Below are 19,116 nucleotides of genomic sequence, written 5' to 3' on the forward strand. Positions count from 1 at the left end.
ATGGCTATGAATGAGGTTAAGGTACGCGACTCAGCATCCAGAGCCATAAAGAGGTATATGGAGGCTAGTAAGAAGGATGAGATGGCTATTAATTTGGAAATGGCCCAAAATTATAGTCTGCTTCTGGAAGAGCAGTGGCGACGCTTTAACCAAGCGCAGGAAAAGGTGGAGATATCTTGTGGCGTGGAATACCAGGTGGAAGAAGAAGCACGTATTCAAGCTGAGGAATGGTATCTGCTCGCAAAAAGCAATTTTGACAAATTGCTAGCCGCGCATCCTTCAGTAGTTCAAAATGAAGTCGCCTACAACCCACAACTTTCGCCCACGGATGCCCCTGTTGCAACTGCATCCATACAATTGCCGAAAATACAGTTAACAACATTTGACGGCAGATCAGCGGACTGGGTATCTTTCCACGATACATTTTGTTCCTTGATACACACAAACACCAGCATCACAGATGGTCAAAAGATGCATTATTTACGCAGTTGCCTTAAAGGGGAAGCTTTACAAGCTATCAGCGGACTTAAAGTAGGTGACGCAAATTACTCCGAGGCCTGGAACATTTTAATAGATCGCTATAAGGTTATGCGATTATTAGTGGATACGCATTTACATGCAATTTTCACAATAGAGAAGTCTACAAAAGACACTGCCGCATCAATAAAGTCAATACATGGCTTAGTATTGCAACATATTGCTGCTTTACGTGCACTTGGCCGCCCCGTAGACCTGTATGACGATTGGTTGGTTTACTGGACAGTATCAAAGCTTGCATATGAAACCCGAAAACAATGGGAATTGTCATTAACGGATGACTCGCCTCCAACATTTGAGGAATTATCGGAATTCCTTCTCATAAGAGCCCGTTCACTGGAAATGCTTGGAAATTCCGATCCGCCCAGACAATCAAAACCCATAACTAGACAATTGAAAGGGAGTATGAGTGCATTTCATAGCAGCGCCCCGAGTCAGAGTAAGTGCACATATTGCAACAAAGATCACAAGATCTATCATTGTGATGACTATGACAAGCTGAGTGCAAAAAGAAAGTTCGATGCGATTCGACAAAAGAACGCATGCTTTAATTGCCTCAGTTTAGGACACACGACAACAAGCTGTAAAAGCTCGTCGAAATGCCGAATATGTCACCGCAGTCATCACACCTCAATCCACGAAGCATTCACCGCAAATTATCAATGCAGTTCGCCCGCAAGTCAATCAGCAGTTATTGCTACCCCGCTACCCGCTCAACATACTACGAATACGCATTTGGCTACACCAAACAACGGCATAGCAGCCACCGCACAGTATGTTAACAGCTTTAACACAGCTTTTGCCCCTAAATCAAAATCCGTAAAAATCATCGCACTATTGGGTACTGCCCTAGTCCGTATCAAGGACGAGTCCGGCAGACTCCAACCTGCAAGAGCCCTGTTTGATAGTGGATCGCACGCAACATTTATAACAGAGGCTTGTGCTCAGCGCCTCCGCATACCCCGCAAACCCGCATCGCTAACGGTAACTGGCATTGGAACATCACAAGGAGGTGGTGTAAAAGGTGAAGTAGATTTAATACTTTGTCCTAAAACATCCACTAACCTCTTCAATATCATTGCTCTTGTTTTACCAAAATTGACAAACGATTTACCATCTGTGGAAATTCCTACCGTGTCCTGGCCACACATCGAGAATCTACGCCTCGCAGACCCACATTTTTATCACCCTGGTCCTATTGATTTACTAATTGGTGTCGATGAAATGGACAAATTTATCATTGAAGGGTTTAAACGGGGACCACCGGGAACACCAATGGCATTTAATACACATTTAGGCTGGATTTTATACGGAAATGTTCTCGCGACCTCTCCTAACCTTCATGTTGCGAATCTGCATTGTGACCTGCAACTCGCCAGAGCCGTTAGTAAGTTTTGGGAAATCGAAGAGCCTTGTGCTAAGAGGCATTACACTGCTGAAGAGTTGGCATGTGAAAGGCATTTTAAGAAGACGCACGGCAGAGCTGACGATGGGCGATTTGTCATTCAATTGCCTTTCAGAGATTCTATGGTATTGGGAGAATCTCGCGGGATAGCACTGCGTAGCTTGAAACGTTTAGAAGCCAGACTAGCCAACGACGCAAGTTTAAGGGACCAATACAACGCATTCATGGATGAGCTTCTTTCAATGGGGCATATGGAACTGGTTCCTACAACATCTGTACCGACGGAGCACTGTTACTACATGCCGCACCATGCAGTGTTAAAGGAAACCAGCTCCACGACAAAACTGCGCGTTGTATTTAATGCGTCGATGAAGACGTCTACAGGTCTATCGCTCAACGACGCCCTCATGGTGGGGCCGCAACTACAAGATGATATGTTTTCGATTCTGCTACGATTTCGCCAACATCGCTTTGCCATGATGGCAGATGTGGAAAAAATGTATAGGCAGGTGTATGTAGCAGAAAAGGATACGGATTTTCAACGCATCGTTTGGCGTCGATCTCCCGCAGAGCCTATCATGGACTACCGCTTACTAAGAGTTACATATGGTGTAGCTTCCGCATCTTATTGTGCTGTAAAATGCATGCAGCAAACTGCTAACAACGCTAACGAAAGCGTTGCCCGCATTATCACTCGCGATTTTTACATGGACGACATGCTCAGTGGGGCCTCCAGTGAGGAGGAGCTACTTTCACTACAATATGAAGTGTCCCAACATTTATCACAAGGTGGATTTGAACTACGAAAATGGGCAACAAATTCCACAAAGCTCATTGAACGCATTCCACAGACGTCTATGCAAACAACGCATCTCCTTGTGGCTGATAAGGAAGTTCGAACATTAGGTAACATATGGAACACTACAGATGACAGTATCTCATTAGCCGTCAACTTAAAGGAGTTACCGCATAGAATAACTAAACGAGTATTCCTGTCGGACACTAGTACGCTTTTCGATCCATTGGGATTAATCGCTCCATGCACGATTCGATCAAAATTATGGATGCAAGAACTGTGGAGCGCTAATGTCAACTGGGACGAAGAAGTGCCTAAGTCTATACTGCGTGAGTGGATAAAACACCGAAATGGTCTTCAAAAGTTATCAACGTTAAGACTCTGCCGCTGGATTAATACATCAGATACCACAAATACCGAATTTCACGTATTCGCTGATGCTTCAAATCGAGCTTACGCAGCCGCTCTATACGCACGCACTGTTCACCATGACGGAAAGGTAAATGTTTCATTGGTAACTGCCCGCGCTAAAGTAGCACCGCTAAAAACTAAAACGCTACCCCGCCTCGAGCTATGTGGAGCTTCACTAGCAGCAAAGCTTATTCGGAAGGTAAGAGAAAGCATTGGCAGTGGATTTCGAATGTATGCCTGGACAGATTCAACTGTGGTACTCGCGTGGTTGCACAGCCATCCTAGCCGATGGTCAACTTATGTTGCAAACCGCGTGGCAGAGGTCCAAGATGTTCTTCCCCCTGAAATATGGAATCATGTACGCTCAGAACACAATCCAGCAGATTGTGCTTCAAGAGGCGTCAACGCCAGTCATTTGCTACAACATAATCTTTGGTGGAATGGACCCGATTGGCTACGAAGCATCATACCTACATGGCACCGAAGCAATTCCAGTGAACATTCAACTTGTCTTGAAGCGCGCAAGATAGCAGTAGCAACGGCTCAAATCGCCAATGATATTGAGTATTGGGATTTTCTTTTCCGGTACTCATCCTTCGACAAACTAGTTCGAATCACATCTTATTTGAGACGCTTTATATACAACATCAAGTGCAAGCTACAAAATTCAACGCCCCGCTGCGGATCTTTTACGATTGCTGAATTGCACGAATCCGAGTCTCTATTGGTTAAGTATGATCAACATTTTGTATTTAATCAAGAAGTTATTGCTTGCAGAGATAAAAGGATTGTACCGAAGCGTAGCAGTTTACTTCGTTTAAACCCCTTTCTGGACGAACAAGGCATTCTCCGTGTAGGAGGTCGGCTACGCTATTCGAATTTGCATTATGAAGCCCGCCATCAAATTATTTTGCCCAAGAAGTCGCCGCTAGCCAAGGCCATCGTATCCGATATTCATTTATACACTTTGCATGCTGGCCCTCGTATTATGCAAGCTACGCTCGAAAGGCGTTTTTGGGTAGTCGGCGCTCGCAATCTTATACGCAGGATATATGCCAGCTGTGTGAAATGTACAGAATTGAATCATCGACCAGTTCAACAAATGATGGCAGACCTTCCTGCTAGTCGTTTTACCTTCAGGCGATGCTTCCTACATACGGCTGTAGATTTCGCAGGACCATTTACGCTAAAATATACTCACGGAAGAGGAAGCAGATCAACAAAGGGTTATATTTCTTCGTTCATTTGCATGAGCACAGGCGCTATGCACCTCGAGTTGGTCGGCAGTTTATCTTCGGAAGATTTCATCGCAGCCTTTAAACGTATAATTAATCGAAGAGGTTTCATCGCACACGTTTACTCCGACAACGGAACAAATTTCGTTGGTGCCAATAAGGAGATACACATGATGTTTAATAAATGCATGGCCGATCCCGCAGTAAAGGCATACTTTGAGAAGTCCCGAATAACGTGGCACTTCAATGCTCCTAGTGCCCCTCATATGGGAGGTTATTGGGAGGCAGGCGTAAAACGCGTAAAGTACCACCTCAAAAGAGCTCTTGGAGATGTCCTGCTGACATATGAAGAATTCAACACTCTTCTAACAGAAGTGGAAGCATGTGTGAATTCTCGCCCACTTGTTGCGCTTTCATCACATCCGGGAGAAGAAGAAACATTAACGCCGGGTCACTTTATCATCGGCGAGCCATTAAAATCATTGCCCGAGCCTGACACCACCGACCTCCGAGGTTCGCTTTCGCAACGATGGCAAACTATCAGTGCCATGAGACAACATTTTTGGCGCCGCTGGAAGAGTGAGTATATCACGAGCCTTCAGAAACGCAGTAAGTGGTTCCGTCCAACTCCTAACTTTACCGTTGGTGACATCGTCATAATTCACGACCAACTTGCTCCGCCTACAAAATGGAAGCTCGGACGTGTAATCGAGTGCCGACCTGGCCAAGATGGTCTAGTAAGAGTCGTTCGACTTCAAACCAGGGATGGCCAACTACTTCGCCCTACCGCTAAATTGACTTTGCTGCCCACAAATCTTACGACATATACCTAACAATTTTTCTATTATTATACCGTTTCTTATATTACTATTGTTGAACTTAGCCCCGTAGTTCAAGGCGGCCGGCATGTTCGCGCCAATATGGCAACACTGTTTTCTATGTTTTATTTTGTTCTCCTATGCCTATTGTATGTTGTGACAATGATTGACATTGTAAGTTATAGTTCGTTACAACTCTCTATCTTTTCTCTCTCTTTTTTGTCTGTTCTTTTGACACCGAAACACGTTGTCCGAGTTAGTTTGTTTTTACAGAAAGTACGCGTGTAACATAACTTGATTAATAAAACACATTAAAACTAAATTAAAACCAAAGTTTTATTTTCGCTGCAACAGGCTATATTCGGTATTTTTAAGATTTTAAGAGAATTTTTAACGGATTTTATTTTTTGAAAATTTCCAAATTTGTTCCAAATGGTGGAGGGTATTCAAAGTTCGACCCGGCCGAACTTACTGCTTTTTAACTTGTTTTTAAGTAAATTTTAAGATTTTTTATCCCTTAAAATTGTTTCTTAAAGAAGAATGTTTTCAATAGATCCCCAATTTTTGGAGGTCCTTGAAAATTTTTCTTAAAAAATCCACTATTCTTGGAAAATATTATGAAAAAAAAAATTAAAGATCCTTGGACAGAATTGTGTTTGAGCTTATTTCTTGAAAAAATTGCGATTTTTCGACAGGAAGTTCTTGGCATTTTTTTTTTCTCTCTAAAAAATTCACAATTTTTCCTCGGAAGGTTATGATTTTACGTCCTGTGAATATTTATTAATCCACGATTATTACCCTAAAGTTTCACGACAAACTTTTTTAAAAATGCACGATATTTAGTCCTTATAAGGACAATTGTAAAAATGAAAAAAAATTAAGAGCAAAAATCGTGGATTTTTAACAAATTTTTATCCGAAACCAAAAATACTGGATATTTTAAGAAAATTTTGTAAATGGCCTTCCGAGGAAAAATCGTGAATTTTTTAGGAAAAAAATGCCAAGAACTTAAAAACACCGTTTGTGGTAAAGAGTTACTCAAATAAGTGTTTGAAACAAATCCACGATATTAATATATCTGACCAAGACTTTCCACTACTTTTTGTCCTTAAACGATTTTTTTTAATCAACAGTATTTTGGTAGAGATGTCCTCGACAAAAATTTGAAACAGATCCCTTTTTTCGTATTAGAAGATTCTTCTAGATATTTCCAACAAATCCAAGATTTTTAGCCAGAAGTTGTTTAAAATAATTTGTTTAAAAATTTCACATAATTTTCTTAAAAATGTTATTTCTGAAGGACAGCTTAGGAGGTCATTGGAAAAATTTATTATAAAAGCTCAAATATATTTCTTATAATAGTCCTAAAAAAATACTAAAAAAACTCAAAATGTACGAGTGCCAGAAGGATTTTGAAAACATTTTCTGAAAAAAATCACCGAATTTGATGAGGATGTCCTTTAAAAATTTGACCTTTTTTGTCTCGAGATCTTTAAAAAAACTTCATAAAAATCTACAATATACAAAGAAACGTCTTAAAAAATTAGCGATTTTTGGCGCTGATGTCCCTCAAATAATGGTTCTCAAAAATGCACAATTTTTAATCAGGAGGTGTTAAAAAAAAAATTATAAAAAAATTTAAGATGTTTGGTCAAGAGGCCCTTGGAAGAAACAAAACAATTTACTTTCGGTCATAGCGGATTCTCTAAAATTGCACAATTGTTCTGAGGAGGTCTTTAAATATTTATTCTTAAGTTATTTTAATTTCTAATAAAGGAGGTCCTTGAAAAACTTCCTTTAAGATATTTGGTCAAGACGTCGATTGGAATATTTCATAGGGAGCTTATTAAAAAAAACTGCACTAAAATCCATGATTATTATTTTTTAAAATCAAACTTTTTGGTAAAGAGGATCCTGAAAAGAAAATCGAGATCTTTGAAACAATGATCCTTAAAATTCCTTCAAAGATTTTTGAAAACAAAATTTGTCAGGATGTCCTTGAAAAATAAAGTTTTTTAAAGATTTAAGTCAGCAAATCCCTGAAACTCTTAAAAATACAAGATTGTTGTCAAGAGTTTTTTTTTTATAAAAAAGCTAATTCTTTTTGCTAGAGTTCCTAGAAAAAATTCTAAAAATCAAAGATTTTTGCTTTAGAGGTCAATGAAAAAAAATTGTAAAAATGAACTAAGGTTGGTGGGGAAGTCCTTAAAAATAAAAATTGCACGTTAATTACTCAGAATATTCTTAACAAATTTTATTTTTAAAAAAGGAAAAGTTCACGAGGCTCGGTCATGAAAAAATTTACAAAAATATATTGGTCCTTGGAAAATAATCTTCAAATATTTTCTCAACAAATCGCAGAGTTTTATTTCTCAATAACTTTTTTGTGAAAATCCAAAATTTTTGGTCGAGAGGACCTGGGGAAATTTTCTTTAAACGTAAACGAAATTTTTCTCTGAAATTCTATTAAAAATTGATAAAATCAAAATCATTGATAAAATGTAGTTTTGTTCTTAGAGATGCTCGAAAAATTGTCTAAAAATCCACTAATATCGTTCAGGAAAAATATGGAAGCCCTTAAAAATATTTTTATAACTCCACGTTTTGTACATACTTTGGGAAATATTTTTTCAAAAAATCTGGAAATTCTGGAAAGTAGAAAAAATTCACTTGAAAAATGTTCTTCAACAACCTACGATTTTTGGTCAGGTGGAGGTCCATAGAAACATTTGTTTTAAATTCACTATTTTAGGTCAGAAATTCAATATTTTTAATCCGTAAAAAAAACTTCTGAAATAGTTCATGATTTTATGGTCAGAAGGTCCTTCGATTTTCTGGATGGAGGTTCTTTGAAAACATTTTTGAGAATCCGTAAATTTTGTTAAGAAGGTCGTTAAAAATGTTTTTTTTAAAAACCCCAAAAGTTGAGGAGGTTTGTGAAGAATTGATCATAACCATGTTTTTGTCAGAAGATGTTCGATTATTGTTTTGTTTTTGTGTATATATATTTTCTTATAAATCCCCGATTCCTGAAAATGTAAAATAGACCACCCTAATACACATAACAACTTCCAATTATATTAAATCCATTGGATAAACAATATTATACCTCATTGGAGACATGATTAGTGATGACATGTGCTACACATGTAAATGACATTGTATGTGTGTGTGTGAGTGGATGTGTGCGTTGGTGTAGTTATGAAAATTATTGTTGCATGGTCATTAATTTAAGTGCTGAATATTCGAATTCCAATACAATGGAGATTCATTCACTTGAAAATGTTCACTGGTTGCTAAACAAATCACTTTCTTCCACTTTGCCTCCCAGGCAAACGGGTTGAACGTCATGGTCCTGGAATTGTAAAAGGTGTGCAGAGAGAGAGAGAGAGAGAGATCAAATGTATTTACATATGTATGTAGGTATGTCTTCACTTGGCGTTTGTAAGCCAACGATTTCTTCCTCATGAAAAAAAAAAAAACATAAAACGGCAAAAGAAAAAGAATCCATTGAAAATTGTTGATTTTTCTCAACAACATCACGAAAATTCGATTAAAATACCAAAAAGATTTCTTTTTTTAATTTTTTATTGTTGTTGTTTCTGCTGCTGCTACCATTACAGCATAGTATTGCATAGCAGTTAAGCAGTAGAGTATATATTTTAACTGCTGACGAGGTTCATGTAGCGTTTGCTGTTTGTTTCATGTAAGCACACGATTACTGTTACTGTGGTAATCGGAGGACAGTGGGTTCATAGAGAACAGCATTGTAGCATAAAAATAATTAAAAAATCCAAGCAAATTGCTGGGATGGTCCTTGAAAAAAATTATTTAAAAAATCCATGCTTATTGGTCTGTTGGTCCTTAAAAAAATATTTAAAAAGTCCACTATTGGTCCTTGAAAAATATGTTTAAAAAATCAACGTTTATTGGTCTGTTGGTCCCTGAAAAAAAATTATTTGCAAAATCCACTTCTATTGATCTGTTGGTCCTTGAAAAAAAATATTTAAATGTCCACTATTGGTCCTTGAAAAATATGTTTAAAAAATCAACGTTTATTGATCTGTTGGTCCTTGAAAAAAATTATTTAAAAAGTCCACTGTTGGTCCTTGAAAAAAATTATTTAAAAATCCACGATTATTGGTCTGTTGGTCTTGAAAAAAATTATTTAAAAAATCCAAGTTTATTGGTCTGTTGGTCCTTGAAAAAATTATTTAAAAAATCCACGTTTATTGGTCTGTTGGTCCTTGAAAAAAATTATTTAAAAATCCACGATTATTGGTCTGTTGGTCTTGAAAAAAATTATTTAAAAAATCCAAGTTTATTGGTCTGTTGGTCCTTAAAAAAATTATTTAAAAAATCCACGTTTATTGGTCTGTTGGTCCTTGAAAAAAATTATTTAAAAATCCACGATTATTGGTCTGTTGGTCCTTGAAAAAAATTATTTAAAAAATCCAAGTTTATTGGTCTGTTGGTCCTTGAAAAAAATTATTTAAAAAATCTAGGTTTATTGGTCCTTGAAAAAAATTCTTTAAGAAAATTACAGCTTATTGGCCTTTTGGTCCTTGAAAAAAACATTTAAAAAATCCACGTTTGTGGTCTGTTGGTCCTTGAAAAAAAAATTATTTAAAAATCCGCATTTAATGGTCTCTTGGTCCTTGAACAAAATTATTTAAAAAATCAACGTTTATTGGTCAGTTGGTCCTTAAAAAAATTATTAAAAAATCCAAGTTTATTGGTCTGTTGGTCCTTGAAAAAAATTATTTAAAAAGTCCAAGTTTATTAGTCTGTTGGTCCTTGACAAATATTATTTAAAAAATCCACGTTTATTGGTCCGTTGGCCCTTGAATAAAATTATTTAAAAAATTCTCGCCTATTGCTGGGATTATTTAAAAAATCAAAGTTTATTGGTCTGATTGTCCTTGAAAAAAATTATTTACAAATTCCACGTTTATTGCTGATATGGTCCTTGAAAAGAATTATTTAAAAAAATTAGGTTTATTGGTCTTTTGGTCCTTGAAAAAAATTATTTAAAAAATCCGGGTTTATTGTTCTGTTGGTCCTTGAAAAATATTATTTATATTATATATTAAACAAAGGTTTATTGGTCTGTTGGTCCTTGAAAAAATTATTTAAAAAATCCAAGTTTATTGCGTCCTTGAGAAAAAAAATTATTTAAAAAATCCACGTATATTGGTCTGTTGATCCTTGAAAAAAATTATTTAAAAAATTCACGTTAATTGGTCTGTTGATCCTTAAAAAATGTTTTTAAATCCACGTTTATTGGTCTTTTAGTCCTTGAAAAAATGTTTTTAAAAAATCCACGTTTATTGGTCTGTTGGTCCTTGAAAAAAAATTATTTAAAAAATCAAGGTTTATTGGTCTGTTGTTCCTTTTAAAATATTAATTAAAAAATGTACGTTTATTGGTCTGTTGGCCCTTGAAAAAAATTATTTAAAAAATCCACGTTAATTGCTCTATTGGTCCTTGAAAAAAAAAAATTATTTAAAAAATCCACGTTAATTGGTCTGTTGGTCCTTGAAAAAAAAATATTTAAAAAATTCACGTTAATTGGTCTGTTGGTCCATGAAAAAAAATATATAAAAATCCAGGATTATTGATCTGTTGGTCCTTGAAAAAAAATTATTTAAAAAATCCAAGTTTATTGATCTGTTGGTCCTTGAAAAAAATTATTTAAAAAATCCAAGTTTATTGGTCTCGTAGTCGTTGAAAAAAAAATATTTAAAAAATCCAGGATTATTGATCTGTTGGTCCTTGAAAAAAAATTATTTAAAAAATCCATGTTTATTGATCTGTTGGTCCTTGAAAAAAATTATTTAAAAAATCCACGTTTATTGGTCTCGTAGTCGTTGAAAAAAAAAATATTTAAAAAATCCAGGATTATTGATCTGTTGGTCGTTGAAAAAAAATTATTTAAAAAATCCATGTTTATTGATCTGTTGGTCCTTGAAAAAATTATTTAAAAAATCCACGTTTATTGATCTGTTGATCCTTGAAAAAAAAATTATTCAAAAAATCCACGCCTATTGGTCTGTTGGTCCTTGAAAAAAAATATTTAAAAAATCCGGGTTTATTGATCTGTTGGTCCTTGAAAAAATATTTAAAAAAAAACATTATCCTTTTTGGTTCACTGTGTCATCCATGGATTCTGACGTCCATGGTGTATCCCAAACATCCATTCAATTGCAATTATGCCAAAGAGGGGGAGTCTACAAACGAAAAAGAAACTCCGAGAAAAAAGCCCACAGCCTTCATTCAGCCGAAGTGAAGCGCAGCCAACAAGCGTTCCATCAACAAAATCTAATGAAGGTTGAAGCTTGCTCAAAAGCATTTCCAAAGTATGTGCAGGATGGAGGCTGGTCTGGTCTGGTTTGTGGTGCCAGTGGTGGTCGGTAAACAAGCGACCGAGCGAGTGAGTGAGTGGTAACTACAACGACAAAATGTTGATGCAACATTTTGTGGCATGTTAGACAAACATCCGTGTGGTTTTCGTTGCAATTTTGCAAACTATTGACATTTCCCTAAGGGTAAATCAATGTCCTTAGACACATAACAACACTGGCTACGAAGACAACCATGACGATGGAAATGGTGGAAGTGATGGTGGTGCTGGTTGGCTGACAGTCAACAGAAAACCACTTCGAAGATCATCATCAAAGCAACGTAATAATGTTAATGGTGCTGGCATTGACGATTTGCTGGTCAGAAGTCTTGTTGACCATAACTAGGATTTGGAACCCCCCCACCGTTTGCCATGACCATAGCCCACACACTTGATGGACATAATCAACCCATATTATGGCCAGAACATCATCACATCCAGCAAGAATGACAACAGCAGCAGCCAGCACACAGGTCATGTGGCATTGTTGTTCAACTGTCAATATTACAAACAACAACATCATCATCATAATGTTGGACACACGATTTTTTTTTCTGATACCTCCCCTTCGCCTCCTCCTCCTTCCCAACTTATTTCTACATCACTGCCTATTTTGTCAACATTTCTTTTGGGTTTTTATTGAAGTGCTCCCGAGAAATATTAACCATACAATGTTGTGCCCCGCAAAACAATAGCCAAATACTTGTAATTCATTCTTGGAAAATATTCCAAATAGCTTTTCCAATGAAAATTGAAACGAAGGAAGAAGAAGAAGTATGACGAAATTATTATTTTTGATATGAGGAGAGATAGAGGTCGCCTTGGAGGAAGAGTACAATTAAAAAAACTAAGGATTGTTTATACTGTCAAAATAAATTTTTTATGTAATTTTTTTCAAGGACCTTCTCAGTAATAAACCTGGATTTTTTAAATATTTTTTTCGAGGACCAACAGACCAATAAACGTGGATTTTTTACATAATTTTTTTCAAGCACCGACAGACCAATAAACGTGGATTTATAAAATATTTTTTATCAAGGACCAACAGACCAATAAACGTGGATTTATAAAATATTTTTTATCAAGGACCAACAGACCAATAAACGTTGATTTTTTAAATAATATTTTTGCAGGACCAGCAGACCAATAAACGTGGATTTTTAAATTAATTTTTGTAAGGACCAACAGATCATTAAACATGGTTTTTTAAATAATTTTTCTCAAGGACCAACAGACCAATAAATGGGGACTTTTTAAATAATTTTTTTAACGACCAACAGACCTATAAACTAGGATTTTTTAAATAATTTTTTTCAAGGACCAACAGACCAACAAACTTGGTCTCTAAATATTTTTTTTTTTGCAAAGGACCAACAGACCTATGAAGGTGGATTTTTTAAATATTTTTTTTAAGGACCAACTGACCAATAAACCAGAATTTTAAAAATAACCAATAAACTTCGATATTTAAAATAATTTTTTTTTTTCAAGGACCAACAGACCAATAAACGTGGATTTATTAGATAATTTTTTTAAGAACCAACAGACCAATAAACTTGGATTTTCTAAACAATTTTTTTTCAAAGACCAACAGACCAAATTTTTTTTCAAGGACCAACAGACCAATAAACATGAGTTTTTTAAATTATTTTTTTGAAGGACCAACAGACCAATAAACGTGGATTTTTTAAATATTTTTTTAACGACCAACAGACTAATAAACATGGATTTTTTAAATAATTATATTTAAAAATTCTTATATTTTTCAAGGACTATCTCAGCAATAATCCTGGATTTCTTATATTTTTTAAGCACCAAGAAGGAGTTATAAACTCACCCTCTTTTTCTATAGAAGAAGAAGAAGAAGAGAAACTCCTTTTATTTTTCTATGAAAGAAGAGGACCTCCTCCTCTTCTATGGAAGAAGATTACCTCTTCCTCTTCTTTTTTTGGAGGATACCGAAGAGGACCTCCTCCTGTTCTATGGGAGTTGAGAACCTCGAACCTCCTTCTCTCCTATGGATGAAGACCTCCTCCTCTTCTTCTATGTAAGAAGAGGACCTTCTCCTCCTCTTCTTCTATGGAAGAAGAGCACCTTCTCCTCCTCTTCTTCTATGGAAGAAGAGGACCTTTTTTCTCCTCTTTTTCTATGGAAGAAATATGACCTTCTGCTCCTCTTCTTCTATGGAAGAAGAGGACCTTCTCCTCCTCTTCTTCTATGGAAAAAGATGACCTTCTGCTCCTCTTCTTCTATGGAAGAAGTGGACCTTCTCACCACCTTCTCATGGTGCTCATCTTCCACAGAAGAAGAGGAGAAAGATTAGGACCTCTCCTATTCTTCTATGGCAGATGAGGACCTCTACTCCTCTTCTTCTATGGACGATGATGCCCTCTCCTCCTCTTCTTCTATGGAAGCTAAAAACCTGCTCCTGTGCTTCTGTGGAAGAAAAAGACCTGTCCCTTCTCTTTTTTGGAATAAGAGAACATCTTTCTATGTTATCCTACTCTTTTATGGAATATAAGTACTTCCTTTTCATCTATTGTCCTCTTCTATGGAAGACGAAGTCAACCTCACCTATGAAAATACACCTGAATCTCTTCAATGGAATCAGAACCTCCTCCTCTTATTTAGAAGAAGTTGATTTCCACTTCCATAGAAGAGAAAGAGGTCTTTTCTCTACGGCAGAGTACCATCTCTCCCATAGAAGAAAGTCTTTCACTGAGAGTTCTTATACTTTTTTGATGTCACAAATGTAACGACTCTATGAACATATCATTCTGCTACGGCACTCTCCACAGACTCTGATTAGATAAAATATTCATCAATTTATTGTTCGTCACAGTTCCTGGCATTGCTTATATTTGAAAAGACCTAGCAAATGGCAGCCAGCATTCTTCCAGTGACCATGATGATGATGATTATGACGGTGATGGTGACTGTGGTAAATCATCTGCTGCAACTGATATTTTTAATCCACCATCCCTCCATTATGCCCAAGTTGTCTAATTCCAATTCCAAGTGTTACATGGCTATACGGCTGCAACAATGTTGTTGCAAATGTTTTGATTGAACTCTGTCCATCAGGCATGGAGGAAGGCATCCAGCCAGGCAGTCATTTTGATTACAGCAACTCTTGGAAAATAGGTAACAACGAGGAAAAAATAGAATACGATTTCAAGCTACACCATTTCGAGAGTTTCGGTTTGAATATTTCATTTGGTTCGATGTTCCACTTCAACTCCAAGTATCGCTGGAAATGGTGTAGTTTTTGGGCATTGGGGATATGGCCTAACTATTATTAATCCCAAGCTATGATCTGCATCATTGTCAGCCAGGCAATGATCGTTTTGTGGCACCACAACCACGCATCAACAGCCATAACCATCAACGTTCAACGGCAGCAGCAGGAGCAGCTTACACCTCTCTCTTCTCCCCCACTCTCTTAACAAAAAGAGATGGAAAAAATCATTCTACGTTCTTTTGTTTTTATTTTTTTGTTATTGTTGTATTTGAAATATCGTCACGTTTTAGCCATTTTATTTGACTGGGCAGAAAAACAAAACACGGTTGGAAGATACGCAGAGGGCCATGTTATCGCCTTGGAATTTTATTGGACATGATATTCCTGGCTTTCCACAGCATTAGTTGGCTAATATTGTATTGAAGAGATTATCCTTTGGCTTAGAAGCAGGGATGGATACAATATATTTTTAATACTAAAATTCTAAAAAAGGAAAATTTCAAAAAATCCACGAATATTGGCTGATTCTCAAAAAAAAATTAAAAAAAAAACTATCTTCTTTTGTGGGTAATTGTAATTTCCCATCCCTGTTCCAGAGTAAGATTTTACGCTCATTTCGAAAACTATTTGTAATATACCTTCTTTTTTACTTGGAACTAAAAACAACAATAACAGCATCCATCCAGCATGGCCTAGTCTTGCCGTTCTCTAGTAAAGATGTTCAAAAGTTAAAAATCAATTGGGTGGATTAGTCGGACAGTGGAATTTAAATAATTACGCTCCATTTCTAGCAAATCACGTTCACTGCTCAGCTCTGCTTAGCTTGGCAGAAGAACAGAAGCAACAACAATCTCTTTGGATTCATATTTCTTAGTTGTTATTGTTTACTACAACAATTGATTATTTTATACGGAATTAGTTAATTTTCTTGGTTACCTTCATCGTTGCGGCTAATAACAGGTTTAGGGCTTTTAGAGGTCGTTGATGTTTTTTTCTGATTTCGTTTCACTTGTTTTTCACTGGAAATGGAAGGGAGAGGGGGGAGGTATTTTTCCGCTTAATTGATTTTTTTCACAAGGGAAATGGAGGATGATTTCGAATCGATTCGTAAGAAGCTGAATTTTTTAATATTTTTTCACAAGGTCCAACAGACCGAAAAGCGTAATTTTTTTAAATATTTTTTTCAAGGACCAACAGACCAATAACCCCGGATTTTTTAAATATTTTTTTTAAGGACCACATCAGCAATAAACGTTGATTTTTTAAATAATTTTTTTCAAGGACCAACAGACCAATAAACGTGCATTTTTTAAATAATTTTTTTTTTCAAGGACCAACAGACCAATAAACGTGGATTTTTTAAATAATTTTTTTTCAAGGACCAAGAGACCAATAAACGTGGATTTTTTAAATAATTTTTTTTCAAGGACCAAGAGACCAATAAACGTGGATTTTTTAAATAATTTTTTTTCAAGGGCCAACAGACCAATAAACGTGGATTTTTTAAGGAATTTATTTCAAGGGCCAACAGACCAATAAACGTGGATTTTTTAAGAAATTTATTTCAAGGGCCAATGGGCCAATAGACCAATAAGCGTGGTTTTTTTCAACAATTTTTTTTCAATGACCAATAGACCAATGAGCTTGGATTTTTTAAATATTTTTTTTCAAGGCCCAATAGACCAATAAGCGTGGAATTTTAAATAATTTTTTTCAAGGACCAACAGACCACTAAGCTTGGATTTTTTAAATGATTTTTTTCAAGGACCAACAGACCACTAAGCTTGGATTTTTTAAATGATTTTTTTCAAGGACCAACGGACTAATGAGCCTGGATTTTTTAAATAATTTTTTCAAGGACCAACAGACCAATACGCGTTAATTTTGAAATAATTTGTTTCAAGGACCAACAGACCAGTAAGCGTGGATTTTTAAATAATTTTTTTCAAGGACCAACAGACCAATAAGCGTGGATTTTGTAAATATTTTTTTTTTCAAGGACCATCCCAACAATAAGCGTGGATTTTTTAAATAATTTTTTTCAAGACCCATCCCAACAATAAGCGTTGATTTTTTTAATAATTTTTTTCAAGGACCATCCCAACAATATGCGTGGACCAATAATCCTGGATTTTTTAAATAATTTTTTTCAAGAACCAACAGACCAATAAGCGTGGATTTTTAAATAATTTTTTTTCCAGGACCAACAGACCAATAACCCCGGATTTTTTAAATATTTTTTTTAAGGACCACATCAGCAATAAACGTTGATTTTTTAAATAATTTTTTTCAAGGACCAATAGACCACTAAGTGCGGATTTTTTTAATATTTTTTTTTTCAATGTCCTACAGACCAATAAACGTGGATTTTTAAAGTAGTTTTTCTTCAAGGACCAACAGACCGATAGGCGTGGATTTTTTAAGGAATTTATTTTAACGACCAACAGACCAATATACCTGGATATTTTAAAATATTTTTTCAAGGGCCAACAGACGAATAAGCGTGGATTTTTTAAGGATTTTTTTTTTTCAAGGGCCAATAGACCAATGAGCGTGGATTTTTAAAGGAATTTTTTCAAGGGCCAACAGACCAATGAGCGTGGATTTTTTAAGGAATTTATTTTAAGGACCAACGGACCAATGAGAGTGGATTTTTAAAGGATTTTTTTCAAGGTCCTACAGACCAATAAGCTCTGATTTTTTAAGGAATTTATTTTAAGGACCAACAGACCAATGAGAGTGGATTTTTAAAGGATTTTTTTCAAGGTCCTACAGACCAATAAGCGCTGATTTTTAAAGGAATGTATTTTAAGGACCAACAGACCAATGAGAGTGGATTTTTAAAGGAATTTTTTTTAAAGTCCTAGAGACCAATAAGCGCTGTTTTTTAAGGAATTTTATTTAAGGTCCTATAGACCAATAAGCGCTGATTTTTTAAGGAATTTTATTCAACGTCCTACAGACCAATAAGCGTGGACCAATTCACCAATAATTGTGGAAGTTTTAAACATATTTTTCAAGGACTAATAGAGCAATAGGCTTGGATTTTTTTCAGTTACCAACAGATCAATCATCGGAGATTTTTAAGGAACTTACTTCGAGAACCAGCAGTAAGCTTGGACTTTTTAAAGAATATTTTTTCAAGGATTATCCCAGCAATTAACTTAGATTTTTTAAACAAATTTTTCGAAAGTCTATCCAAAATCTTAAATATTTTGCAAATATTTTTAAAGATTTTCAATAATCTTGCATTTTTTAAATATTTTGAAGGATGCACCTCCTCTATCCCAAATATTTTCCTTGTGATTCCATATTTCATCACTGCATTATCTCCATCTGGAATGTCTGCCTAGAAAAAATAATCAGCCGACATCAAAGGAGTACTGATGTTTCATTATTTGAGAAAAAATAAATTTCTCACATACCAAGAAGTAGGGGGAGGGCAGATTCTGTAAAATATCAAATAAGTTTGTCGTTGATGTCTCGCCTCCCCCTCCTCCTTCCTTGATGGTCACATCGAAATAATTAAAAGTAAAAAAGGAGGAATTCCACACTTCATATCCTTTGATTGCAGAAAATTGCCAACGGTACAAAGGGATGCAAGAATGCATCCTGACTGCTGCAGCATTGCTGCAGAACGTAGAAGAGTGGGAATTATTATGGCAATACTTTGTAAGATTTTTTTTATGTTTTCATTTGGAGTTTTTACTTGAATGAATGGAAAGAAACAAAAGAAAAAATAATTTGCTTTGCCAGGGCTTTCTGTGTGGTACACACACACATTACAAGGATGCCAACTTACCCTTAACCTAAATCAATAAACCCAGCTTCGAGGCTTATATAATTTAATTGTCGTACTTTTGCGCTTTGCTTTTCATGCAACACAAAAAAAAACACAGAAAACAACAGCACAACAATGTTGCTACAAGAGGTCGTTGTTTTTTTTCTGTTACTGGAACAACAGCCGTCTCTACACAACAGCCGACCATGGCCTGAACTCTGGGATGAGTAATGGCAAACGACAAAACCAGCAATGGTTTCGCAACCGATTCAATATCACCACAGGCTGTCGAGCGCTCTGTAAATGAGTTGCAAGGATTTGTTTTTATTTTCTTTTTTTTCTGCCATATTCTCGTATCCTTCACCTGAGCCAGAAGTGCTCATTTACTTCTTGGGTTTGTAACGGCCGATTTGACAAAGGGTGGTAATGACACGCACCATGATGATTGGCTTATTACCTGGTGCAGGATTATTCCAGACATCGCAGGAA

At 35.8% G+C, this 19,116-nt stretch overlaps 1 protein-coding gene across 1 annotated transcript in view; it reads left to right on the top strand.

Annotated features, from left to right (window-relative positions):
* LOC131804048 (uncharacterized) overlaps positions 1-19,116 on the top strand; it is a 27,201-nt gene continuing 8,085 nt past the window's right edge. Inside the window, exon 1 of the mRNA XM_059126320.1 lies at positions 1-4,963. Within this exon, the coding sequence (XP_058982303.1) occupies positions 1-4,963 (4,963 nt within the window). The remainder of the gene's footprint in view (positions 4,964-19,116) is intronic.

This window comes from Musca domestica, unplaced genomic scaffold, assembly GCF_030504385.1.
Source record: "Musca domestica strain aabys unplaced genomic scaffold, Musca_domestica.polishedcontigs.V.1.1 38, whole genome shotgun sequence".
Lineage (NCBI taxonomy): Eukaryota > Metazoa > Arthropoda > Insecta > Diptera > Muscidae > Musca > Musca domestica.